Source organism: Pseudopipra pipra, chromosome 5 (assembly GCF_036250125.1).
Source record: "Pseudopipra pipra isolate bDixPip1 chromosome 5, bDixPip1.hap1, whole genome shotgun sequence".
NCBI lineage: Eukaryota > Metazoa > Chordata > Aves > Passeriformes > Pipridae > Pseudopipra > Pseudopipra pipra.
In genome coordinates this window covers 55,683,714-55,706,008 of record NC_087553.1, presented here as the reverse complement: position 1 = coordinate 55,706,008, position 22,295 = coordinate 55,683,714, and the positions used below count along the sequence as shown (strand labels likewise).

At 43.6% G+C, this 22,295-nt stretch overlaps 1 protein-coding gene across 1 annotated transcript; it reads left to right on the top strand.

Annotated features, from left to right (window-relative positions):
• The first annotated feature begins 5,885 nt into the window (after positions 1-5,885).
• On the top strand, positions 5,886-21,336 carry SELENOO (selenoprotein O). The gene is made up of 9 exons (XM_064656194.1): positions 5,886-6,447; positions 7,827-8,030; positions 8,968-9,148; positions 11,910-12,040; positions 12,386-12,666; positions 13,009-13,159; positions 14,799-14,984; positions 16,007-16,163; positions 17,075-21,336. The coding sequence occupies exons 1-9, from the start codon at positions 5,903-5,905 to the stop codon at positions 17,267-17,269; spliced, it is 2,031 nt and encodes a 676-aa protein (XP_064512264.1). The 5' UTR covers positions 5,886-5,902; the 3' UTR covers positions 17,270-21,336.
• The last annotated feature ends 959 nt before the right edge of the window (positions 21,337-22,295 follow it).

The window sequence follows — 22,295 nt, the reverse complement described above, 5'->3', positions numbered from 1 at the left end:
CTCCCATGGCAGCTGGACTGCATGGACCACAGCTCTGTGACTGTGCTGAGATGCAGCTCTCCTCTTCATACCAGTTACCCAAGACATAACTGAGGCACGCTGTTTATTGACTGGTGAACACACTGGAAGGAAAACAGCCAAACAGAAAAATAACCTAAGTACCATACACTGATCAAGTTACATATTTATGAAAACTGTAAGGCACAGCTATGAAATTACATATTTCAGATCAGATCTGATAATTCTCACACACAGCCAACAGTCAACAGCAGGCTTTTTAAGTCCCAAGGTACAGGTTCATTCTTCCATGCCACAACATATGGCCATAGACCTAATGGAGTGAGTCCAGTGGGTTATCCTAGGTGATACCTTCCAGCCTCTCATGCCTAGAATTCTGCAGGTCGTCATTGTTATAGGCCATAGGTGTCCACACTTCTACCATCAGCTGGAGCCCTCTGGTCTTCTTCACTGGACTTCACACCTCATCCTTTCTTCTTCAGCATCACAGCCCACCTTTGCTACCTCCTCTCCTCCACTCAAATCCTTCCCAAATAAACAAACTGCCCCCAGTTACTTCCTCCCCTGGTTTTGGGAGGTCCTGGTTTTGCTACAGCCATACCTAACTGTGGTATTTCTGATGCCTTTACCCAGGCAGTTCCAGCCTTATATGGTGTTACTGGCAGGGATACCAGATGCAGGCAGCCTGGTTTCCCAAGACTCCTGGTTGTCCCCTTGCGTTTATTTTATCTCCTGCTGTTACTAGACTACCCAAATTAGCCTTGATCCCTATGCAAGCTGACCAAGCACTAGCAGGATCTTATCTGGCAGTTTACATACTGGAGAACAGCAGCAGAGGCACTTGTTTGTCTCCCTTCCACCAGCACTGCTGGGGCCTCAGCTCTGTGGGGCTGTGTGCTCCAGCAGGACCTCTTGCTCACAAGCCACCCCCTGGTCTGCCTGCCTTCCTCCAAGGACATTCAGACCACTCTGGGTGCTCAAAAAGCTTAATCCCTTCTGGCTGGAAGCCACCACAGCTGTTAGCAACACAGGCAAGATGTTCAGCTGGGCACCTACCCACACTCTTTCCTTTTGAAACAAAGTATATAAAAATAAAGAACAATGTGACCTCTATCATAACTAATAACAAGTACAGGATTAAGCGCATTAAGTGCTGCATAGAAGTACTTTTGGAAACCAACCCATGGATATGTCATGCCAGCAATGTACAGTTCACAATTTCAGTCCCCAATTCTGACAGTTCCCTACTCGCCGCCAAGGTGGTCTCAGGCTTGCAACTTCTTGTCTATTCTCTGGTTTCTTGGCTCTCTTCCATGTGTTGTCATGTTGACCTCTTCCCAGCAAGGCCTCTCAGCTCCCAGACAGACATCATTAGTCCCTCAGTCTGTAACAAAATCCTGCTTTTGAGAACAGGCAAATGAACGTACACCAGCAATGCATGTAATATCACATCTTTGGTCTTCTCCTGGTGGAGCCATAGGTCCATGTGAGCCTCCCACTCTTCCATTACAGGTAAGGCAACACAAACACAGCCTGCACTGTTACCAAACACCATGTCAGGCTAACATGCTCCACTGATGAGCAGCAACATCCTCAAGCAGTCCACAACTGACTATACAGAACGAGCACATACGGTTCATTTAGTTGTCCATTTGCACCAGCAGTTGATGACACTTCCCTTGTAATATGGGATCTTTTTGTTGTACTATCCATAAGAACAGAGATGATCCATCTGAAAAAGCTGTTGTAATAACTAAAAATTGAGTTTGAGTACAAGAGATATTTAATTTAATCCCTTACAGTTTGTTGTTTTGTTTGATTGGGTTTTTTTAACTTGGCAGCTGCTTTTACACCACATGCTATATTTGGTAGTTATCACTGCTATTGCATTAAACAGCAAGTTTGTTACCCATTTACCTTGTCTATGATTCAAAATTACTGCCAATTTCCATAGACAATCACAGAACAGTTAAGGTTGGAAGGGACCTCTTGAGATTATCTGATCCAACCCACTGCTCGACCAGGGTCACCTAGAGTTGGTTGCCCAGGACTGTCTGCAGATACTTTTAAGTATCTCCAAGGATGCAGACTTTGCAATCATAAGAGATGCACAACTCATGTTACATTTCAGAGTATTCTAGAATAGTTACATGCCTCACATATCAATTCTTCATCTCTTTCCCCATCTTAGAGGATTAATATGGATACTATAGGGTTTGTGGATACTTGTGGATGGTGTGATTTTAGTTCTAGACATGCTCAGTGTCCAAAACTAAAACTGCACCACCTGAACAATTAAGAGCATATCAGGTGATACAACTGCATCCCCCATCATCACACTGGTTTCAAAGGTACCACTGGTATCATGTGCAACTTCTGTGGCTGACCCACACTAGGATCCAATCTATCAGTTCAGTCTTTTTGTACAGTCCATGCCATCTTACCTGTGGAGTCAGATAATTCTGGAAGAACTAACAAATGCTTATTACTGGGAAACCAAACATCTGAGGTCATCTCCATCATCTCCAGATCTCATTAAAATTCCTTTGACATATTTCCCAAAGGAAATAAAATTATTAACAGCAGTGGTGATGCTCCCATCCAAACCATTGCTCTTACACCTAGAAGCCAGCAGAACACAATGAACAGCATCTGCAGTGCTTTAACGACATTCCTGATGCTGTTTTAAAACAACAATAAACATCTTGAAGACAACTGTTCTCAGTGAGGCACTCCATGGTTCACACCTGTGATTGATTCCACAGCCATTTCCTGAAGACCAATCTTACTTCACCTTAGACAGAAACATTCTCTTTGATTTCCTGGCAGTGAGTCTCATCTATCCATGAAACCCTCCCTTCTTTGTCTCCAATTATTTCTGTGTTTCCCAACCCACAAAACACAATCAACTCTAAGTTTTCTCTGGGCCTTCCCCCTTGTACCTGTGGTATGGACAGGACCACATTTCCCAGTGGGGGTGGGTTTTCATATTGCTTTATATTGGCGTGCTGCTCCTCAGCTGTGTGTTGAACCTCTTAGCTCTCTCCAGCACCCTGCAGGACTGTGGATGGTAGGAGATGTGAGTTTACTGATGCACCTCTATGCCCCCCAGGAACTTCTGGTCTGGTGCATCTGTCAAGTGGTTTCCTTTATCTGAACCCGTTAAGTTTGGAGGACCACATCCATTCAATACTTCACATAGACACCAATGTATGATGTAGGCAGTAGTCACACAGTGCCATTGCCTCTGTCCAGCTTGCTGTTCTGTCAATGGCAAAAAATGTGAACTGACACAAACTCTCCTTCAGCCTCTTGAACTTGCAACTGTTCAAGTGGTGCCCACTCCCAGGAACCAAAGCCATTACCCAACACAGCCTTACAATTCACAGAATGGTTCGGGTTGAAAGTGACCTTTAAAGACCATCTAGTCCAAACTCCAGGGCTGCAAGGGGTTTCCAACACCCATGTACTCCACATCCCTGGACTTCCACAGAAATTGTGAAAATAGGGATTTCTGTGCCATACGGGTACTGGGATAGGAAGAGGCAGGTCTTTGGCTGGAACCACATCATGCTCTTCATTTACTACAGTAATTACTCTTTTACTTTTAGATCAGCACTTCACTGCCTTCAGAACTCCTGCGATCACTTCTCTTTCTGAGGCAGTAGCAGAACAATTTTCCCTTGGATAAATCTACCTTGAACTAAAACAGGAGATTCATTCCTAAAATGCTTGCACCTGCTTTTACCAGAATAATCCACCCATTCAGTTTATCCTACCCTACCCACAATTAAGCTTCTACTTCTTTTCCCTTTCTTTTACCCCTTCCTACTCCCAGTATCCCGACTGATTTTGCCAGGAGCAGAGGACCCTGATAATCTAATAATGCTGTCTCTTATCACATAGCAATTAAGAAAGCAACTCCCCCAACCCCCCTTCCACAGACTTCATACCTCCACGCAGCCCCTTTCCCCTGCACATCAGGAAGTTAATTCCAGTGACACCAGGGGTTGGGACTCCTAATCTTTAGAGTCCCCTGAGGGTGGGTATAGCTTTTTCTTTGGGACAGGGGGAGGAGCCGATAGATTCATCTGCTTCAGTTTTTCCCAAATCTCCTCTTGCTTCACCCCCTTTTCCTGAAGGATTTTCTTCATTTTGGCAAGTAAAACTCCTGTGGGCTGACTATCTAGCTCTCCTTCATTCACCCCCTGGCTTATTAAATATCTCCAAATTGTCCGTCTAGGAATGAATTTCCTCCCCTTTGCCCCAATCCTGTCCTTGTTTGCCATCCCTTTCCCCTGAGGTCCCATCAGGGTGCCCATGTTCTCCAAGGTAGCCATGCACTCACCCAGGGGGCGGCCAATTAAAGTAGACCCCATGCTGATGAAAAACCCCTTGTGCAGCTCAGGAACACGGCAGGCCAGCACCCCCACATCCCCCTGCTCCACGTGCACCTCAAAAATATCGAAGTCAGGGGTCACCGGTTTCTCCCTTTGCTTTAATGCTCGGAGTAAGACATTCCCACACACGTAGGCTGACACCTCCTGGACATCTCTCCAGGGTGCCCCCTCCATGTTGTCTTTGAGAGGCTCATACTCTCCCAGATTTCTGATCACCAGCCTCAAAATCTCTCCTCCCAATATCTCATTAGCAGGCAGGGCTCTGATAATGGCCCCTACCTTGGGCCAGGGCAGCCCGATGGCTGTCACCACCCGCTTCGCCGCTTCGTGCGTGAAGGGAGTGCACTGCTCCAAGGTCCATATTCGGTTCACCCACACGGGCCACCCCTCCTTCTGTTTCCTCCAAACCTCCTCTTTCCTGGACATATCCCCCTCTCCCTGGCCTCTATCTCCCTCCACCGGCTTCACTTTCCTCGCAGCCCCAGCACACACGCCTTGCACGGACGACTCTTCCCGCATCTCCAAACTCCAGCCGTCCCCACCCCACGCCTCTGGGTCCCAGTCTCCCTTACTGAGAGCCGCCACCTTCCTCCGACCCAGACCCTTCCCCAAGGACAGCAGGGTGCCCAGGCACTGCACCTTCCGTCTCAGCCGGGCGTTCTCGGCCGCCTTGGCCCGCAGCTCCTCCCGCAGCTGCTCGTCCTGCTCGCTGAGCCGGGAGCTGTCGCACCGCAGCGCCAGCACCTCGTCGCGGGCCAGCTGCAGACTGTCCTGCAGGCTCTGGATGCTCTGTTCCTTCTCTTCCATCGCCGCCTGCAAGGCCCGCGCCAGGTTGAAGAGCAGCCACTGCAGCGCCGAGCACTTCTTCTCCCCTTTGGGATGGTACAGGGACACGTAGTTCAGCCAGTGCCGCTCCGCCGCTTCTAGCGTGGGGTCCTGCCCGACCACCTTACAGTCCCACGGGTCCCCACCGTGCTCCAGCATGGCTTGAACCAGCAGCCCCCGTTCCTCCTGGCTCGGGGAGCTCTCCGGTTCCTCCCTTTCCTTCGACTTCCCCCCCCTCGTTAGCCAGGACATCTCAGCGCCAGCCAGCACCGGCAGGCGCCGAGCCGGGCCTGCCTCGGGCGAGACCACGGGTGCCGCCCCCGCGGCTGTCCCTGCCCGGCCGGATCCGGCGCAGCTGAGGAGAATGGGCCGGGCGCTGACCGAGGACACGGGCACAGCGGCACCGGGGCTCGGGCACAGAGCACCGGGGCAGAGCACCGGGGCAGAGCACCGGCAACGCCCGCCACGACGCGGTGCCTGCTCCAGACGTCCGCCCTTCGCGATGCCCCCTAACGGGCTGGGTGCCGAGCCGCACGGCCAGGGCTTATACATGGCCCCTCCCCGCACCCACTGCCCAGTCCCGTTCCCTGCCCGCCGCTGGCCGGGCGGGGCTCCCCGTGACACCGCCCCCGGCCGGCCCGCCTGCCCGGCGGGGGCGCATGGCCGCGGCGCTGCGCAACGCCCGCCGCTTCCCCCCGAGGCTGCTGCCGGCGGTGTCGGGCCGGGCCCGGCGCGGCTCCGCGGGAGCGGCCATGGAGCAGCCCCCACGCGGCCCCGAGCGCGGCGGGGGCTGGTTGGGCGCGCTGCGCTTCGACAACCTGGCACTGCGCTCGCTGCCCGTGGACGCCTCGGAGGAGGGCGGCCCGCGGGCCGTGCCCGGCGCCTGCTTCGCGCGGGTGCGGCCCAGCCCGCTGCACAACCCGCGGCTCGTGGCCATGTCGCTGCCGGCGCTGGCGCTGCTGGGGCTGGAGGCTCCCGCGGCCGACCCGGAGGCGGCGGAGGCCGAGGCCGCGCTGTACTTCAGCGGGAACCGGGTGCTGGCGGGCGCGGAGCCCGCGGCGCACTGTTACTGCGGGCACCAGTTCGGCAGCTTCGCGGGGCAGCTCGGCGACGGCGCCGCCATGTACCTGGGCGAGGTGCTGGGCCCGCGGGGCGAGCGCTGGGAGATCCAGCTCAAGGGCGCCGGCATCACCCCCTTTTCCCGGTAAGGCCCGGGGGGAGCGGGGCGGGACAGCCCGGAACAGCCCGGCGGGGCGCGGGTTTGGGGGAGCAGCGTCCGGTGTCCCCTGCGGGGCGAGCTCTCTGTGCAGGGAGGACCGGGACCGGCTTGCCGGCCCTCAGATCGCGTTAGCAAGGGGCTGGCTCCGTGCTGGGGATCGTTCTCCGGGCAGAGGTCATCCCTTAAGCCCTCGTGGTTGTTTTGTTTTTTTTTAATCTTGGCATCAGCAAGTGTAATACTTAAATGCCAGACCAGGAGGTGGCAAACTTTTCCCCTGGAAAACGAGTGTAACGGCATCTCCTTCAGGTGGTGTGTTACTTCAGTCTCTGGTTATCCTGTACGGGTTTTCCCCCTTTGGGAGAACAGAGACCGTGATGACAGTGGGGATGGCGCTGTGTAATACCACACTTGGCTGCTTGCTGCCCTATGGCCCACACAAATGGTATTTAAATGTGGGTGTTTGGTTGTGCTGCTGGTCCTTCTCCCCCATTCTTCCCGGCTGTGGGAGGGAATAGTGGAAAAGCCCCCAAAATGGCATACTGACCAAATTCCTGCAAGGGTTGTGTATCTTCATTAGTCGCATGAGCCTGCACTACTTTAAATATTTCATGTAATTTTTCCCACTTGCATGTTCCATATTTTTGTTCCAGCTGTGCACAGGCTCGGTAGCACCTTAGTTTCATGCATGTGGTCCTCTGACGGCCTTCTTCAGGTCTGTGAAGATTAAGGAAATCACAGTAAAAATCCCAGATATGGTGGTAGCATCATAGATCTGCCCTGGTCAGCTCTCCTGCTTGCTTGTGGCTTTCGAAGTGCTGGGAGTGTGGGCTGAGAACCACCTGCATCTGTTCTCTTTACTTAATATCTATTAAATATGCTAGTTTGCTCTTTTTTGTCTGTTCAGGTAGGGTTTTTTTTAATGCAACTGCTATGCATGCCCATATTTAGCATCCCATTTCTAGAGTACTTACCCAGAAAGATACAAAATAATATTTTTCATTTTATTAAGAGGAAACCATTCACTTGATATACAGTAAAATAGCTATACTTGTCCAAATTTTTTTCATTTTTTGGAAAGACTGTTACATTAATGAAACCAACAGAGTTAATGATTAGAAGGGATGTGTGTAACTGGACGGTTTATTTTCTTCTGTGCAGTCTTCATTGCAAGGCTGTTTTGTCCATCTAATTGAACTTTAACAGAAGTTTGAACGTCCAGCTTTTGTTTTCAGATATGCCACTACTTTTTTGTTTGACTGTGGGCAGAGCATGACACTTTCAGGCTTTTGTTTCTCCACTGCTACAGAGGAGACAGGAGTTCCTGCCTTTATAGCCTAAAAACAGTCCATGTCTTCTTGCTGCAGACAAGCTGATGGTCGGAAAGTCCTGCGGTCGAGCATACGGGAGTTCCTGTGCAGCGAGGCGATGTTTCACCTGGGAATACCAACAACAAGGGCTGGGACATGTGTGACGTCTGACTCAAAAGTCGTCCGTGACGTATTTTATGATGGGAATCCAAAAAATGAGAGATGTACAGTTGTTCTGAGAATAGCCTCCACATTTTTAAGGTAAAAACCTATTTTGTTGATTGGTTAGTTTGGTTTTTTTTTTTCTTTTAAAACCAAGCACAGCAGTCTTTTAAAATACCGTTTTAAGTGTATTTTCCTGACAGTGCTGTTTGTGTGTTTCTTGTTCTGGAGGCTTGGAACTTTTGCTGGGCTGTAGGAAGCTGTTTTCTTGCCCAGCAGATGGGATGAGCTGGTGTCTTTGCACAGACACAGATAAAACACTAGGAATGCTAACCTGATAGAAAGAAGTAAGTTCTACAGACTTATTAAGAGATTTTTCATGTTTATGCCTGTTCAGAATATAGGGGTTTTTTTGATGATAGTAGTGGTGGATTGTAGCTCTACCCTTAATTCCAGTTGTAACGTACTGTCAAAGTTTGGTTGTACTTTCCCTGCCTGATAAGTGTATGAGGTTCCTGCTCCAGCAGAAGCCAGTAGGCATTTCAGGAAGTTGCACTGCTTCCTGTAAGGTAACAGAATATTAGAGGAAAGTGAGGTATGAGGAACATGTGCCTTCATATCTATGCGTATATGTGTATATGTGCGTCTGTGTGTATACATATGTGGAAAAACCTAACGTATGCTTGATATACAGTCTAGCATTAAAGTCCAATTTCTGTACATTTACTCAGGATAAGAATTCTTCTGTAGAAGTGGTCATAAGAAACTTTATTGAACTGGTGTTCAGTACTGGCTAGGGTCTTGATCTGTCAGTTTGGTTCAGTGGATGTATGTGCTTCCTTACACCGAGCCACTGAGCCTCATTGGGTTCAGTGTAGGAATCTTGGAGGTCTTTTCTCACAGAAGGATTGGCCTTAAACTCAAGAGATAATGTGCTGTTATTACAACAAGAGTAAATGGTCATACTACATGTAATGTCAAATGAAGTTAATAGTATCAGATAATTCTAAAACATGTTTTTATTATTTTGAAACAGATTTGGTTCGTTTGAAATTTTTAAACCTCCTGATGAATACACTGGACGCAAGGGTCCCAGTGTTAACCGAAATGATATTCGAATACAGATGCTTGATTATGTGATCCGCACTTTCTACCCAGAAATCCAGGAGGCTTATTCAGATAACAGTATTCAGAGGAATGCTGCTTTCTTCAAAGAGGTAAGGAAGATCAGAGTCTCTTCATAATCCATAGTGGTTGTCTTTAGGAACTTCATCTGCCAGCACAGATGACTGGAGTCAGTTAATACTTTGTATCCTCTCATTGTCTGAACTATTATCTTCTTTGAAGAAAGCACTCTTAAATAGACCTGCTTATTGATGAAAGCAGTGTTGATACTGATCTAACCAATGAAAGCAATTTAACCTTCTTAATAGTAGATCATGATTTCCCTGCTCTGGGGAAGCATCCCAAGACTTCTCTCCATTTGCTGAGACTGTCTTAGACTGTGAGAGGAAGTTCTGGCTGTGACTGTTGGATGATGAGTTAATAGTACTGAAACATCGCTTGAAAAGCATTGTTTTATAAAATAGTGAGAATGCTGAGTCACTTCCTATGTCTCATTTTTCCAAATTACAAACAGGAATGTTGACTACAAATCACTTGATGAGAACTATAGCTTGTCACCCACTGTGTGCATGTCCAGCTCTGTAGTTGATGGCATGTTTACTTCCTGATGGCAGAAAAGTCATGGGACTTGAGGATCTTTGTGGATGTGTTTGTGTGCCCAGTCCTGCCTCTTCCTGCTTTTGGCTGCTTTTCCTGGCCCAGTTACTACTGGTTTTCTTCTGGGCCCCATCCCACTCCCTGCCCAGCCCCCCCCCCGCCCCCCCATCCTTTTCTCATTGCCCCATATCTGGTTTTTTTGTTTATTTGTTGTGCTTCTCCTGCCTCTACCTGTCTGCATTCCATGTCTGTGCTAGCACTGCCTCTTGTGTTTTCTCTTATCCTTAGTGGAGATTTTCCAGACTTTTCTCCACCTGAAAAGCATCCCAGTCTCTTCTCTAATTTGACAAACACATCCATCTTTTTTAATAGCGGGGAAGTGCTGTCAGCTCAACTCTAACATGTTTTATCTTTCTTTTTGCACTGTGAAAGAAATGGGAAAAAAAAGTACAAGTGACGGCATTTCTCAGCACTATCTAGAAAACAGCAACATTATCTGTACCTCTCAAATAATTTGTAGCTGTTGTTTAAATTTAAATGAGTGTGTCCTTCAGATAGTGCTCTTATTTATATATACAGAATACTTGTTTTCTAGTTTGTCTAGCAGTAGAAAAATGTTGATCAAAAAGAATAAAGCCCAAATTGAGTGCAAAGCTGTATCTTTTCTCATCAACATACCCATCTTTGAGTGGCACCCAAGCTTTAATTGCTTTTGGGCATTCCCATTAGGGGAATTTCTTTTTTACCACAACGCTGGTGGTATGTGATGCATTCATACAAAGACATCCATCAGTAAGGAACTGCCTTACTGCTGAACTGCTTTCATTCCAACCTTTGTGGCCAGGATTTTTTTATTTTTAACTTCTACCGTCTTCCTGGCACAGAGCCATTGTGCAGGGTGTGCCTCTCCTACTGGTTTAGGGCCTAAGTAATCTGTTTTGGACACATGTAGCTGCTGGCTTCCAACTGCCCCACGAGGAAGTGTTCAGGAAAAATGGGTAAAGTACCTCCCATGAGAATATTGTCAAAAGTAGAAGCATGGGATCTCAAGGTAAACCAAAAGCTTATGTTCCAAGCATCATTTGTGGCTTTCACTACCTATCAGAGCAAGATTTGTCTAATTTTTCTTCTTTACCTGACTGCACATGTTTTAAATAAAAAAAAAAATTAGAAAAATTCTGGGTTTAAAGACAGAGGCATAGAAATGTTCGAGGAGAAACAATTCCTAGATAGGTTTTTGAACCTTAATGAAATATACTTGCACTGCAGTCTGGAGCAAATAGTTGCTTTGAATTTCTGTACATTGATAGCTGTTCAGGAAGATGAGTGATTTTAACCATGAAAATAATTTGATTTAAAAGTTTTAGCTAATGGCTACATAAAATTTTTACTTACAGCAATTTAGTAAAGTATTTAGAACTACTTAGGTTTATTTAAAAAACAGGTTAGCTTACTGAATTTTAGATTTCATAGCACGTAGTAGTTCTGATTGACAGGTGGATTAATATATTTAAATAACTAGGAATACTTCAGAATATTCCACTATTTATTTGGTGGATGGGGCACATGCAGTGATTGCAGGATTCCATAAAAATAACTCTAGCTAAGCAGCAGAAATACCTCTGATGAAGCATGCTTTCAGTAAAGAATTGCATTTAAATAAAATTATCATTCTTGGAATATTTTTACTTAATCTTGTAGCTTTTTTCTGCTCTCAGCAAATCGAGGTAAGTGCTTATCAGCACTAAAACCTGTTTGCAGGGAATAATTTTTTTGTGTAAACCATTTAACTTCCTGTAATTCACTCTTACATACTAGGTAAACCAGAAGAATAACTTCATACTGGGCTTTGTTGCATATAGTTAATTTTATTTCTTAGACTTTGCTTATGTGTTCTTCTGCCTGTAGTTACTCTTTAAAATTAGTAATAGGCAAAAGAATATATTTGTGTAATGGTTAGACTAGTACTCAAGTCTGTCTCCAGTGCATTTTATAGCTATTCTGTTGACTTGCAAGTGAAGCGTGGAAGGAGAGAATAGGAGGCAAATGGAAATGGGAGACAGAGCAACAGGGCAGTCACTAACGGGAGGAGAAAGGCAAGCTGTCCTTAAGATGTCTGTGTGTATGGCATACTGCCAGAATCTGCTTCCATCAGAGCTGCAGAAACATCAGTTCAGACTAGGGAATGCTTGGAAATACATAAATGTGTTGGAAATACTTTGTGATGAAAAATGGAAGAAATATATTTGTTTTTAGATAACCAAACGAACCGCGAGATTGGTGGCTGAGTGGCAGTGTGTTGGGTTTTGCCATGGTGTGCTGAACACAGACAACATGAGCATCGTTGGACTGACCATTGACTATGGCCCTTTTGGATTCATGGACAGGTCAGTGTGGCAGCGTTATTTGAGATGTGCATATGTACATGCTATGTAGAACGGTCCTGGTATTCATGGTTGCTCTAATATTCTAACTCTAAAGTAGTTTTATTAATTCTCTTTATGGCAAAGTAGGTTAAGTTAGTTCTAGTTGTCTTCTTTTCAACTTCTTTTTAACTGCTCACAACATCCCTAACTGTTAGACTGTAGCCCATGGGTTTGGGAAAAGAATAAAGGAGTGTTCCCTTTCAAATTTTTTAGTTCCTAGAGCAGACTAAAATAATAAAAGTACTGCTTTTCACAGTACTGGTGTCCAGTTAACTAGAAGAATGCTTATTATTTCTTCATTTGTAGGTATGACCCTGAGCACATTTGCAATGGTTCTGATAATACAGGGCGCTATGCTTACAACAAACAGCCAGAGGTTTGCAAGTGGAACCTGGGGAAACTTGCTGAAGCTCTAGTTCCAGAGCTGCCTTTGGAAATAAGTGAACTCATCCTGGAAGAGGAATATGATGCAGAATTTGAGAAACATTATTTGCAGAAGATGAGGAAAAAACTAGGCCTAATCCAGCTGGAATTAGAAGAAGATAGTAAGCTAGTATCTGAACTCCTTGAAACCATGCATCTCACAGGTTAGTGAAGAGCAGGTTATTATTTAATGGGCCATCAGTATCTATAATCAACCCAAAATATAATTTATAGCTTGACCTTACAAGAAAGTAGCCTTGTGCAACTACATTGTCATCTGAGAGAACAACAACAGACTGAAAAATAATTACCTTATTGTGAACTGTGGAGTAGTTGGTGCCTTATATAGGACTCCTGCCTCACATTTGCACCCTCACTGAGGGAACAGTTTATTTGCCTCTTCAGAGTGATGACCTGTACTGCTGTAGAGGGAGGTAGGAAGGAGGTATGGGACCAGTTTTCCTGCTGATTTTATTAGTTGCATTACTCATACCACACTTTTTCAGGTGGAGACTTCACAAATATTTTCTACTTGCTGGGTTCATTCTCAGTGGACACTGATCCTTCAAAATTTGAAGATTTCTTAGAAGAGCTGACAAATCAATGTGCTTCTGTGGAAGAATTGAAAGTTGCTTTCAAACCACAGATGGACCCAAGGTATTATCCCACTTAAATGCTTTTGGCTTTTACTTGTAGTTTCAGTATAACCATAATGAACTCTGCATGGCGTGTAATATTTGACTAATTTTAAGATTGGAAATATCACTGTCAAGTAGATGCATCATGATCTACATCTATGACTTGCAGCAGTTGGCTCTTGGATTAAAGTTTCCGAGCTTTAGTTGGCCCTTTTTTTTTCCCTCCCCTGTCTCTGCTGACTGAGGCAATGAGAGAGCCAAATAATGAAGTGATACAAAAGTATTTTACAGAAGAAATGGATGTGGACTGTAATGCTACTGTGTTCTGCTAATGCACTGTCAGCAAAAAAAGTCACTTTCAGCCACCAGTGTTCTGGCCTAAGTATAACCTAAATGCCCACTTTAGGTATAGTCTATGTCTAATTTGTTCTACAGTCCAGCTACTCTTCAACTGCTGCTTATAACAGTGATTGCATCCATTTTTCACTTCTTGCAGAGGAGGGAAAAAAATAAAGGTATTTTCAGTATGTTCCTCTCCCCCCCACTTTGCTTAATAAGTGCTCCATGGAGGTAACGAACCTACCAAATTTTTCAGCTTTTTCTTTGTGTTGATACCACAATATGAATATAGCTTGTGTGATAGAGATGAGACAGTATTTTTTAAACACTGCATTCAAGTCTAGAGAAACATGAAAAGCAGCTATAAATCATCATGATATGGGTGAGTACATAACTGATTTTTTAATTGCAGCTCCTGGATATCATAAAGGTAGGCATGTCAGATGTATAAATCATATTTGCATAGTACCTTATATAGTAAACTCAGAAATTAAAGTACCCAACTTATCTCTGCTTACTAAAAGTAGGAAAATATAACCAACTATAATGAGTTGTCGTTTGAGGCCAGGGAATAATATTTATTTTCTCCTTCATAAAGGAGATAAACATACTTAGTGTATTTTGATAGGCTGGGACTCTGTTTTTTTATTTTACTTTATGCTGTACTTTAGTTATTAATCCAGGAAAAATAAAAGTTAGCTAGCATGGTATCAAAAAATAAGGTGAAACACCAGCTAACACAGTAAAATGTGACAAGATAAGTCCTAGTCAAACTTGCAACAAAACAGTCTGGATATTGTTAGGAATTTATTACCAAAAAGCAGTTCTCATTCTGTGATTTAAACTGGCTAACTGAAAATATTAAACATAGTGTTGTCTCATGCAATTTAAATGAAGTATCTTTCCCCATATCATTTAGGTTTTTATTAGTACTGATAAAATCAGTAGGTGTTAAAGAAATAAGAAAACCCCAAACAACAAAACCTGTGAATTTTGTATTATCTTGATAGCTAAGTAAGATCAAATTTTTTATTCCAAATTCATTTCAAAGTTCCAAGGGTATTTTGATAAGACCTGCACAACTAAACTCAACTGGTAATTCTGAAAATCTGCTGTCTGCTCTTTATATACCGGGGGAAAGAAAAATAAAAGTAGCATAATTTATAATTTTAAAAATGGTTTTGTTAATTATAAATTTCTGTTATTTCTAAATCATAGTTTGTTGTGAATGTTTTCATATCTAGTTTGATTGCTAAGAGTTGCTTCTTGACAGGCAGCTCAACTTCAATATCTAATGTGTTTGTTCTTTTTGTTCCTAGACAACTGTCAATGATGCTGATGTTGGCTCAGTCTAATCCACAGCTGTTTGCATTAATTGGAACAAAAGCTAATATAAATAAAGAATTAGAACGCATTGAACAATTCTCTAAACTGCAGCAGTTAACAGCTGCTGATTTACTCAGCAGAAATAAAAGACACTGGAAGGAATGGCTGGAGAAATACAGGTAAAGTTTCTCAGTATTCATAGCACTGTATTTTTGCATTTTGAGAACGATGTGCCTGTCTCGTGAAAGGCACCCTCTCTCAAACATAGATTAGGAGAAATAGGGAGGACATCCAGCTTAGAATATTATCTGCTTCAGTGTCTTTGTTGCTGTGAAAGTTCAGGGCCATCTTTGTACTTTGTTTGCTAGATTTTGTGGTAGGTTGAGGGTGTAGAAATCACCTAGCATCAAATCTAGTATTAAAAGTGCTTCAAGAGTGTTGATGTTGATTCTAACAGAGACTAATTTCAGTTGTGAACTTTTAAGTGCTCAGTAACTACAACTGACTGACCTCTAAACATTTTATCCTTCAAATTTTTTTTTCTAAAAGAAAAAATCTATGTATTAATATAGAAATCAAGTAGAATTATTCTTAATCAAAGCGTAGCTGTAAAAGAAATCGTGGCCAGGAAAAAATGTCCAGGCTCTTCTAAAACCTAAGTGTTAGCAGGGTTTTTTGTAAAGAAAACCCCTGAGTAGAGCATTAGTTGTTTGTACTGTGTGGATTAGGTCCTTTCTTTACCTGGCTGATCTTGTTCTCCAGTGGGGCTCACTTTTAGTGAGTATTACTGATAAAAAGTAGATCAAACTGCCTCAGCTGTATTGCATCCCTTTGCTTTTATCAGAACAGCAAAACCTTAACCAATAAACAAGCATAGAAATACTTAAAAGACAAGACCTGAATGTGGCAGTCTTTGTGGAGCATGCACCAGTGTCTTGATCTGACTTTGAGAGAACACAAAAGCTGTGGTGTGCCACTTTCTTGAGCCTTGTCAGGACCTGCTGACAGTCTGCAGTGCTGCTTTTATGAATGAAGTGACATTTTATATTCTGTTGTCATGCTGCATTTTATAAACTGAGAGGATTATAGATGATTTAATGTTCATTAAGAACTGCAAACTAAGGATCTCAAAGCAAGGAAACATATCAACTTCCACATGATTCTTGATCCAAACCTGTTGTTGTCACTTGCTTAATTTCAGAGTCCGTTTGCAAAAAGAAATAGAAAGTGTTGGTGATGCTGATGCCTGGAACACTGATCATGTGAAGGTCATGAATTCAAACAATCCAAAATATATCTTAAGAAATTATATTGCCCAGAATGCCATAGAAGCAGCTGAAAATGGGGATTTCTCAGAGGTACGCTATTATTACTTACACCCTCTCTAGGTTTGCATGGATATGTAGTGCTGGTGTAGATGACTGACATTATGCTTGCCAAGATTTGGTCTGGCATCTCGGGCAGTAAGTGCATTGGAAATTCACTGTTCAGGAGATCTGTATTGTTTTTGAGGAGACTGTAATTTTAATGACTGCAGAACAAATAACTGAATCAAAAATCTGACTCTGAACTTCACCAGCTTTTGTAGGCTGACTCCAGGACAAGACACTTACCCCTGCTTTTTCTTTCTTGAGGGTGGCATTTATCTTGGGAGGCAGTTGAGGATTAATTTATACTTGTTCCTTGCTGTGCTAAGTGCTGTCATAGAATCAACTGGGTTGGAAGGGACCTCCAAGATCATCAAGTCCAACCCTTGATCCAACACCACTGTGGTTACTAGACCATGGCACTAAGTGCCACATCCAGTCTCATCCTAAAAACCTCCAGGGACAGTGAATCCACCACCTCCCTGGGCAGCCCATTCCAATGCCTGATTACTCTCTCTGTAAAAGATTTTTTTGTAGTATTCAACCTAAACCTCCCCTGGCACAGCTTAAGCTTATCTTTTAAAACTTATGGCTTTCACCTATGGGCTTCAGCACAGGGAATGTTACATGCAGAATATGGGGAAATTAATTTGTTTTGAGAAAAGTACTTGCATTTCAGGTTATTTGAGCTTGAGTCCCATACAGATACAAACCCAGTTACAATTACTGATTTTCTGATTTCAGCTTATTTGATATGTATATTGTTCACCTATTTAATATTTGGCTTGTCTAGAGTTCATGTATTAAATACAATATACTGATTATTTGGTGTGAAGTTCTTCTGCACATCATTTTTCCTTCACTTTCTAAATTCTCATAACCACTCAATGTTTTCTCTCTAGGTAAGAAATGTACTGAAACTTTTAGAGCATCCATTCCAAGAAGCAGAAGGTTTCAGGGAGGTAAAGGAAGATGCAGAAGAGGAGGGAGCAACTGCCACAGCAGCTGCTTGTGCTGAAGAGACCAGAAGCAGACTACCATATTGCAGCAAACCTCCACTTTGGGCTTCAGAGCTATGTGTTACATGATCTTCATAACTGCCTTGTTTTGTTTTTTGCTGTAAACTGAAGACTCTGATCCTCCTTCAGCAGTGAAGAATTCAGCAAGGCAAATATCAAAGTGCTATTAAGTTATTGAAGCAACCCTACATTTGGATGCATCTGCAGCACTCTTCATCTGTCCTTAGTTGGAAGCAATTGTTGATCAGTGGAACAAACCAATGACAATTAACAGTTCCTATACATCAGTAGTCTCGGTGTTTTGCGGCTGAAAGTATTTCCTTTATCCATACTACATCACAAGTGTAAAGCAATATTTTATGCTGAGGCAGGCTGAATTTTGAACATCCAAATGCAGTTGTTGTTATGTGAAGACAAAAATAGCAAGACAGGAATCTGATCTGTTTTTGTCCGATGTCTTAACTAATAGTACTTCTAATATTTATTTACTGCTTTCTCTATGCAGGAACTTTTAGTCTTCTTTATTGGAGGAACAAATTCAGTGTTGCTTATTTGAAGCTATGTTTCATTTAATTAAGTAGTTCATTTCTTGTGAACCTTCAGATTGGTATTTAATCATTATCTATTTTCAGAGAGTTTGTGCAGGGCAGGCTCAAGTTTGGAGGGAGGAATCGAATTTTTTTTAAGACCAGAATTAAGGGAGTTTATATACATTTGCACTTGAAAACTTGGTGGTGAAGTTTATTCAGGCTCAGGATGTTGCATACAACATGTGTAAATATTTACTAAATTCATGAGTGCAGTTTGTAAGCCAGTTGCCTCGGGCAGGATCCATTAGCCAAATCAGTGAACCTTAAACTACCCCAGCACTCAAATCCAGGTTCACTGTGTATTTTTTTCTGTGCTTCTAAGTCTCGCTGTATGAGAAGCGTGTATGTGGGGTGCCTGCTCATCACACTGGTCAGTGGGGTTGTTCCATTCCCAGTCTGGTCTTGCACCATTTAGTTTACTTACATGGTCTTTGAAAAATCTTGAAGTTGCCATTCAGAAATGTGCTATTTGAGCTTGTGTGAAAGATGATGGAGGATGTGGGAGGAGAACAGGAGCTGACTTGCTTGCAAGTTACTTATTGGTAACATTTCTGTTGAGGTTTCAGGGGAAAGTTGGTTGCCATTATTGCCACATTAGCAAAAGAGAGTTGTTCTGTAATTAGTTGTTACTTAGCTTTCTGAACTTCTTTCTAAAAGACTGTTACTGGTTCAGATACCTGCAAAGTTTGCTTTAATGCAAAGGCTTCTCTTTTCCAAAGAGACCACTGTCTTACACTGTGATTTATGTGTACTCAAGTAAATTCTTCCACTACCCCTGTGCAAGCTTGGTATTAGCTCAGGTAGAATTGTGCTCTTTTAAGTCTTCCTCTGTACAAGCTGTTGAAAAACAGGAAGAACAGTTGGACTGCTGCTTATCTGTCTGTACTAATAATCAGTTTGTCCTCCTTAGTGCTGCAGTACACAGACTATGTTTTGAATGTAAACATTCACTCTGTCCTGCCTTCAAGCTGAAGAAACTGATTTATGACAAACTAGAATCTCTGACAAGTACAGCACTTTCTGTGAGGTTTTGGAGTTCTTGCAGAAAAGGACAAAATAAAGGTGTGTTTACATAGCCCATGGAAGAATGGTGCAGTTGAAAGAGGAAGCACCTCGAAGAAGTAGGCAGCAAGTAATGCCAGCCAGTGCAGCTGATCATCTTCTAGGAATAATCCATTTTTGTGGGAGTTTGAGACTTTTATTGAGGATTAGCTTTCCTCTAAACTTGGGGTACTGGAATCAAACTATTTAATGGAAACTTCTTAGCAGAAAGTGAGGGCTGGGTAAAAAGGACTGCACCAGAGAGGGAAAGCATGCCAGCAGTTTGAAAGAGGCTTCAAACATTTCCCTGTGGAATCAGTGGTCTCTTACAGGGTGCCTGGTCCAGAAGGGGAGTAATGGAGTGGGGAGAAGTTGCTCCAAGCTGATTGACATAACTGTGCTGATTTTGCTTCTCAATTTACATCCTTTCTTGTGGGAAGCAAAGGGAAACAGAGTTTTAGAGGAACTCTGTCCAAGCTTTTGGCTTAACAGAATGGTCTAACATGTAATGATTCTTAACCATATCTAAGGGATCAAGTCTTTTTAATGGCATCCTGATAATAATTTAGGGACATTGAGTAGATCTGTATTACTGGCGGTATGGAGAGGGAGAACAATATTATAATTCTGTGTTTGAACATATGAGAATTTTAATTAACTACCAAATTGTTGTTGCCTATAATGCCAAAATCATGGAGATACTTTGAAATGACTTACTAGCAATGTCATCCTTAAAAAGGAAAATGAATACTACACTGAGAAACAAAAATGTGGTGGTGTTTGCTGTAAAATAGATTCTTTGCTTACATGTAGATCAAGATCTACATGTAGATGTAGATCTTTGCTTACATGCAAGAGGTCTAGCAAGATTGGAATGATGAATGCAGTACTCTGGTGTGGCTGCTTTGGTGTGCCACTCACTAAAGCTGTATTTGTCATAAGATGTTCACCCACAGAAAGAAATATGGAGTGTATTCACATAGTCTAACTGCGCTGACATCCAACTGCTCGGTTTCCCAGTGCATGCAATAACATCAGTGCTTTGTATTTGAAGAAGTGTGATGATCCGAAGCCAAGTGGAATGCTTGTGCTCTTCCAGCACTCTCATTTCAGAAGGCAGGTCATAGTTTCATCTCTGATGATAGTTTCTTCTGTTCTTGTTCCTGGAGCAGTGTGGAAGCAGGAGGTTGTTCAGGACAATTAGACCAAATTTTGTCCAGGTAAGCTCAGTTCTTCAGAGAGAAGGGAATACAGCTTATAGCATTTGAGAGTCTAAATACTTGAATCATAAATTGGTTTTTTATTTTTACAGCTTGTATTTGCAATAGGTAAACCTGAAAATTATATTTCTTACTGGTCAAATATTCTGCTTGTATAAAAGCCATGGAGTTTGACAGGTGCACTGTTTAGTGGGTTAAGAACTGGCTGGACAGTGGGGCCCAGAGAACGGTGATGAATAGTGGTTGACAGCAGGCTGAACATGAGCCAGCAGTGTGCTCAGGTGGCCAAGAGGGCCAATGGCATCCTGGCCTGTATCAGGAACAGTGTGGCCAGCAGGACAAGGGAGGGGATTCTTCTCCTGTACTCAGCACTGGTTAGGCTGCACCTCAAGTACTGTGTCCAGTTCTGGGCCCCTCAGTTCAGGAAGGATGTTGAGGTGCTGGAGAGTGTCCAAAGAAGGGCAATGAGGCGGGTGAAGAGTCTGGAGGACAATTCCTATGAGGAGTGGCTGAGGGAGCTTTTGTTTAGCCTGGAGAGGAGGAGGCTCAGGGGAGACCTCATCACTCTCTACAGCCATCTGAAAGGAGGTTGCAGCCAGGTGTGTGTTGTTCTGTTCTCCCAGGCAACCAGCGACAGGACAAGAGAGCACAGTTTTAAGCTGCTCCAGGGGAGTTTAGGTTGGACATTAGGGAGAAGTTCTTCACAGAAAGAGCAATTGGGCATTGGAATGGGCTGCCTAGGGAGGTGGTAGAGTCACCATCCCTGGAGGTCTTTAAGAAAAGACTGGATATGGCACTTAATGCCGTGGTCTAGTTGACAAGGTGGTGTTAGGTGACAGATTGGACTAAATGATCTTTTCCAACCTAGTTGATTCTGTGATTCTGTGATTCTGAGCTGTGCTCAAAATGAAGCGGTGACTCTTCTTATCAACAGCTTTCTGTGGAAATACTTGATTTAGACTCAGCCTGTGCTATACATCCTGAACTACCCTTGCATAAAAGCAAGTGGTACCCAGATTGCAAAACTGAAATGAGAACCTCTTGGAGATGTGTCTCTGGATAGTCTTGTGTGGTAGTGGCGGCTCCTCTCATGACTTGATAAGATTTCAGTGTAACTCTGCTTCATGAGCTTGTGAATCTACAACTGCTGAATGTTTTACTGTCAGCTCTTACTTAGGATGTTTTGTGGGTTGTTTTGGGGTTTGGTTTTTTTGTTTGTTTGTGGGGTTTTTTTCCCCAATAAGTACTACAGATGTGATTCTTTTATTAAAAATAATAAAACTTGCAATTTTAATATTCTTGTTCATGCCTATTTCCCCAAACAGTTTTGCTGTTAACCATACTGTTTGCCAACTTCATTTCTTTAGAAGTTTTTGCTCTGTTAGTATCAGATGGCCAGGTCATATCACAGAAACCTCACTTTATATTTTTGCAGTGTTTTCTCAGCAGTGAACTCACAGGTTTCCTGCCTTGCCAGCTATTTTGGTGGTATGCTTAGAGCAAGGTAAGGGCCCTCACATTTTTCAAAGAGAAACCTCCTTCCCACTTCCTTGGCCATAAGACCTATGCTGACACCTCTTTTATTCTTCCTTATGTCACTGGAGTTAAACACATCAGCTGATGTGAGCAGATTCAGGATGGGATTTTAACTCTGCTCACAGAAATAGGCCTTTGGGTGGAAAGTGAAGTTGTATTTTGTTTATTAGTTTATTTAAACCAAATTATTTAAACACACATGTGGCTCCTTGGGTGCTTCAGCTGGGGTAAATCTGCACTCCAAAATATCTGTTGAACAGACTGGTTTCTGGTATTCTGCATTTGAGTTCGTCTGTGATGGAAGTGGGTTTAGGCCAGACCTGCTGCTTGTGCCTTTGCATGGAGTGCATCCAGACATGGTCCACTGAAAGAGCAAATTCAGGCCTTGGTTATCCTGAATTTACTTTGTCAGCTCCATGCTTCACATATTTGACTGTGTATCTCCCTCCAGACAGCACCCTTCATAGGTCACACACTGCCACATGCTCTGGCTGCTCACTTGTGCTCAATAATGTCCAACCAGCCCCAATGCCCCTCCTTAGCTGATCCTTCAGCATTGTTAACACAGGTGGGTGGGACTTGGGCAGCTTTACCTCTGACCAGAGTCGATGAGACAGGTGGAGGCAGTAACATGCACTTACCCCTACAGAGCCGGGTGACAGCTGATGGATGTGAATCCAATAGGAGGGTTTCACGATGCTGTCACATCCAGTGTAA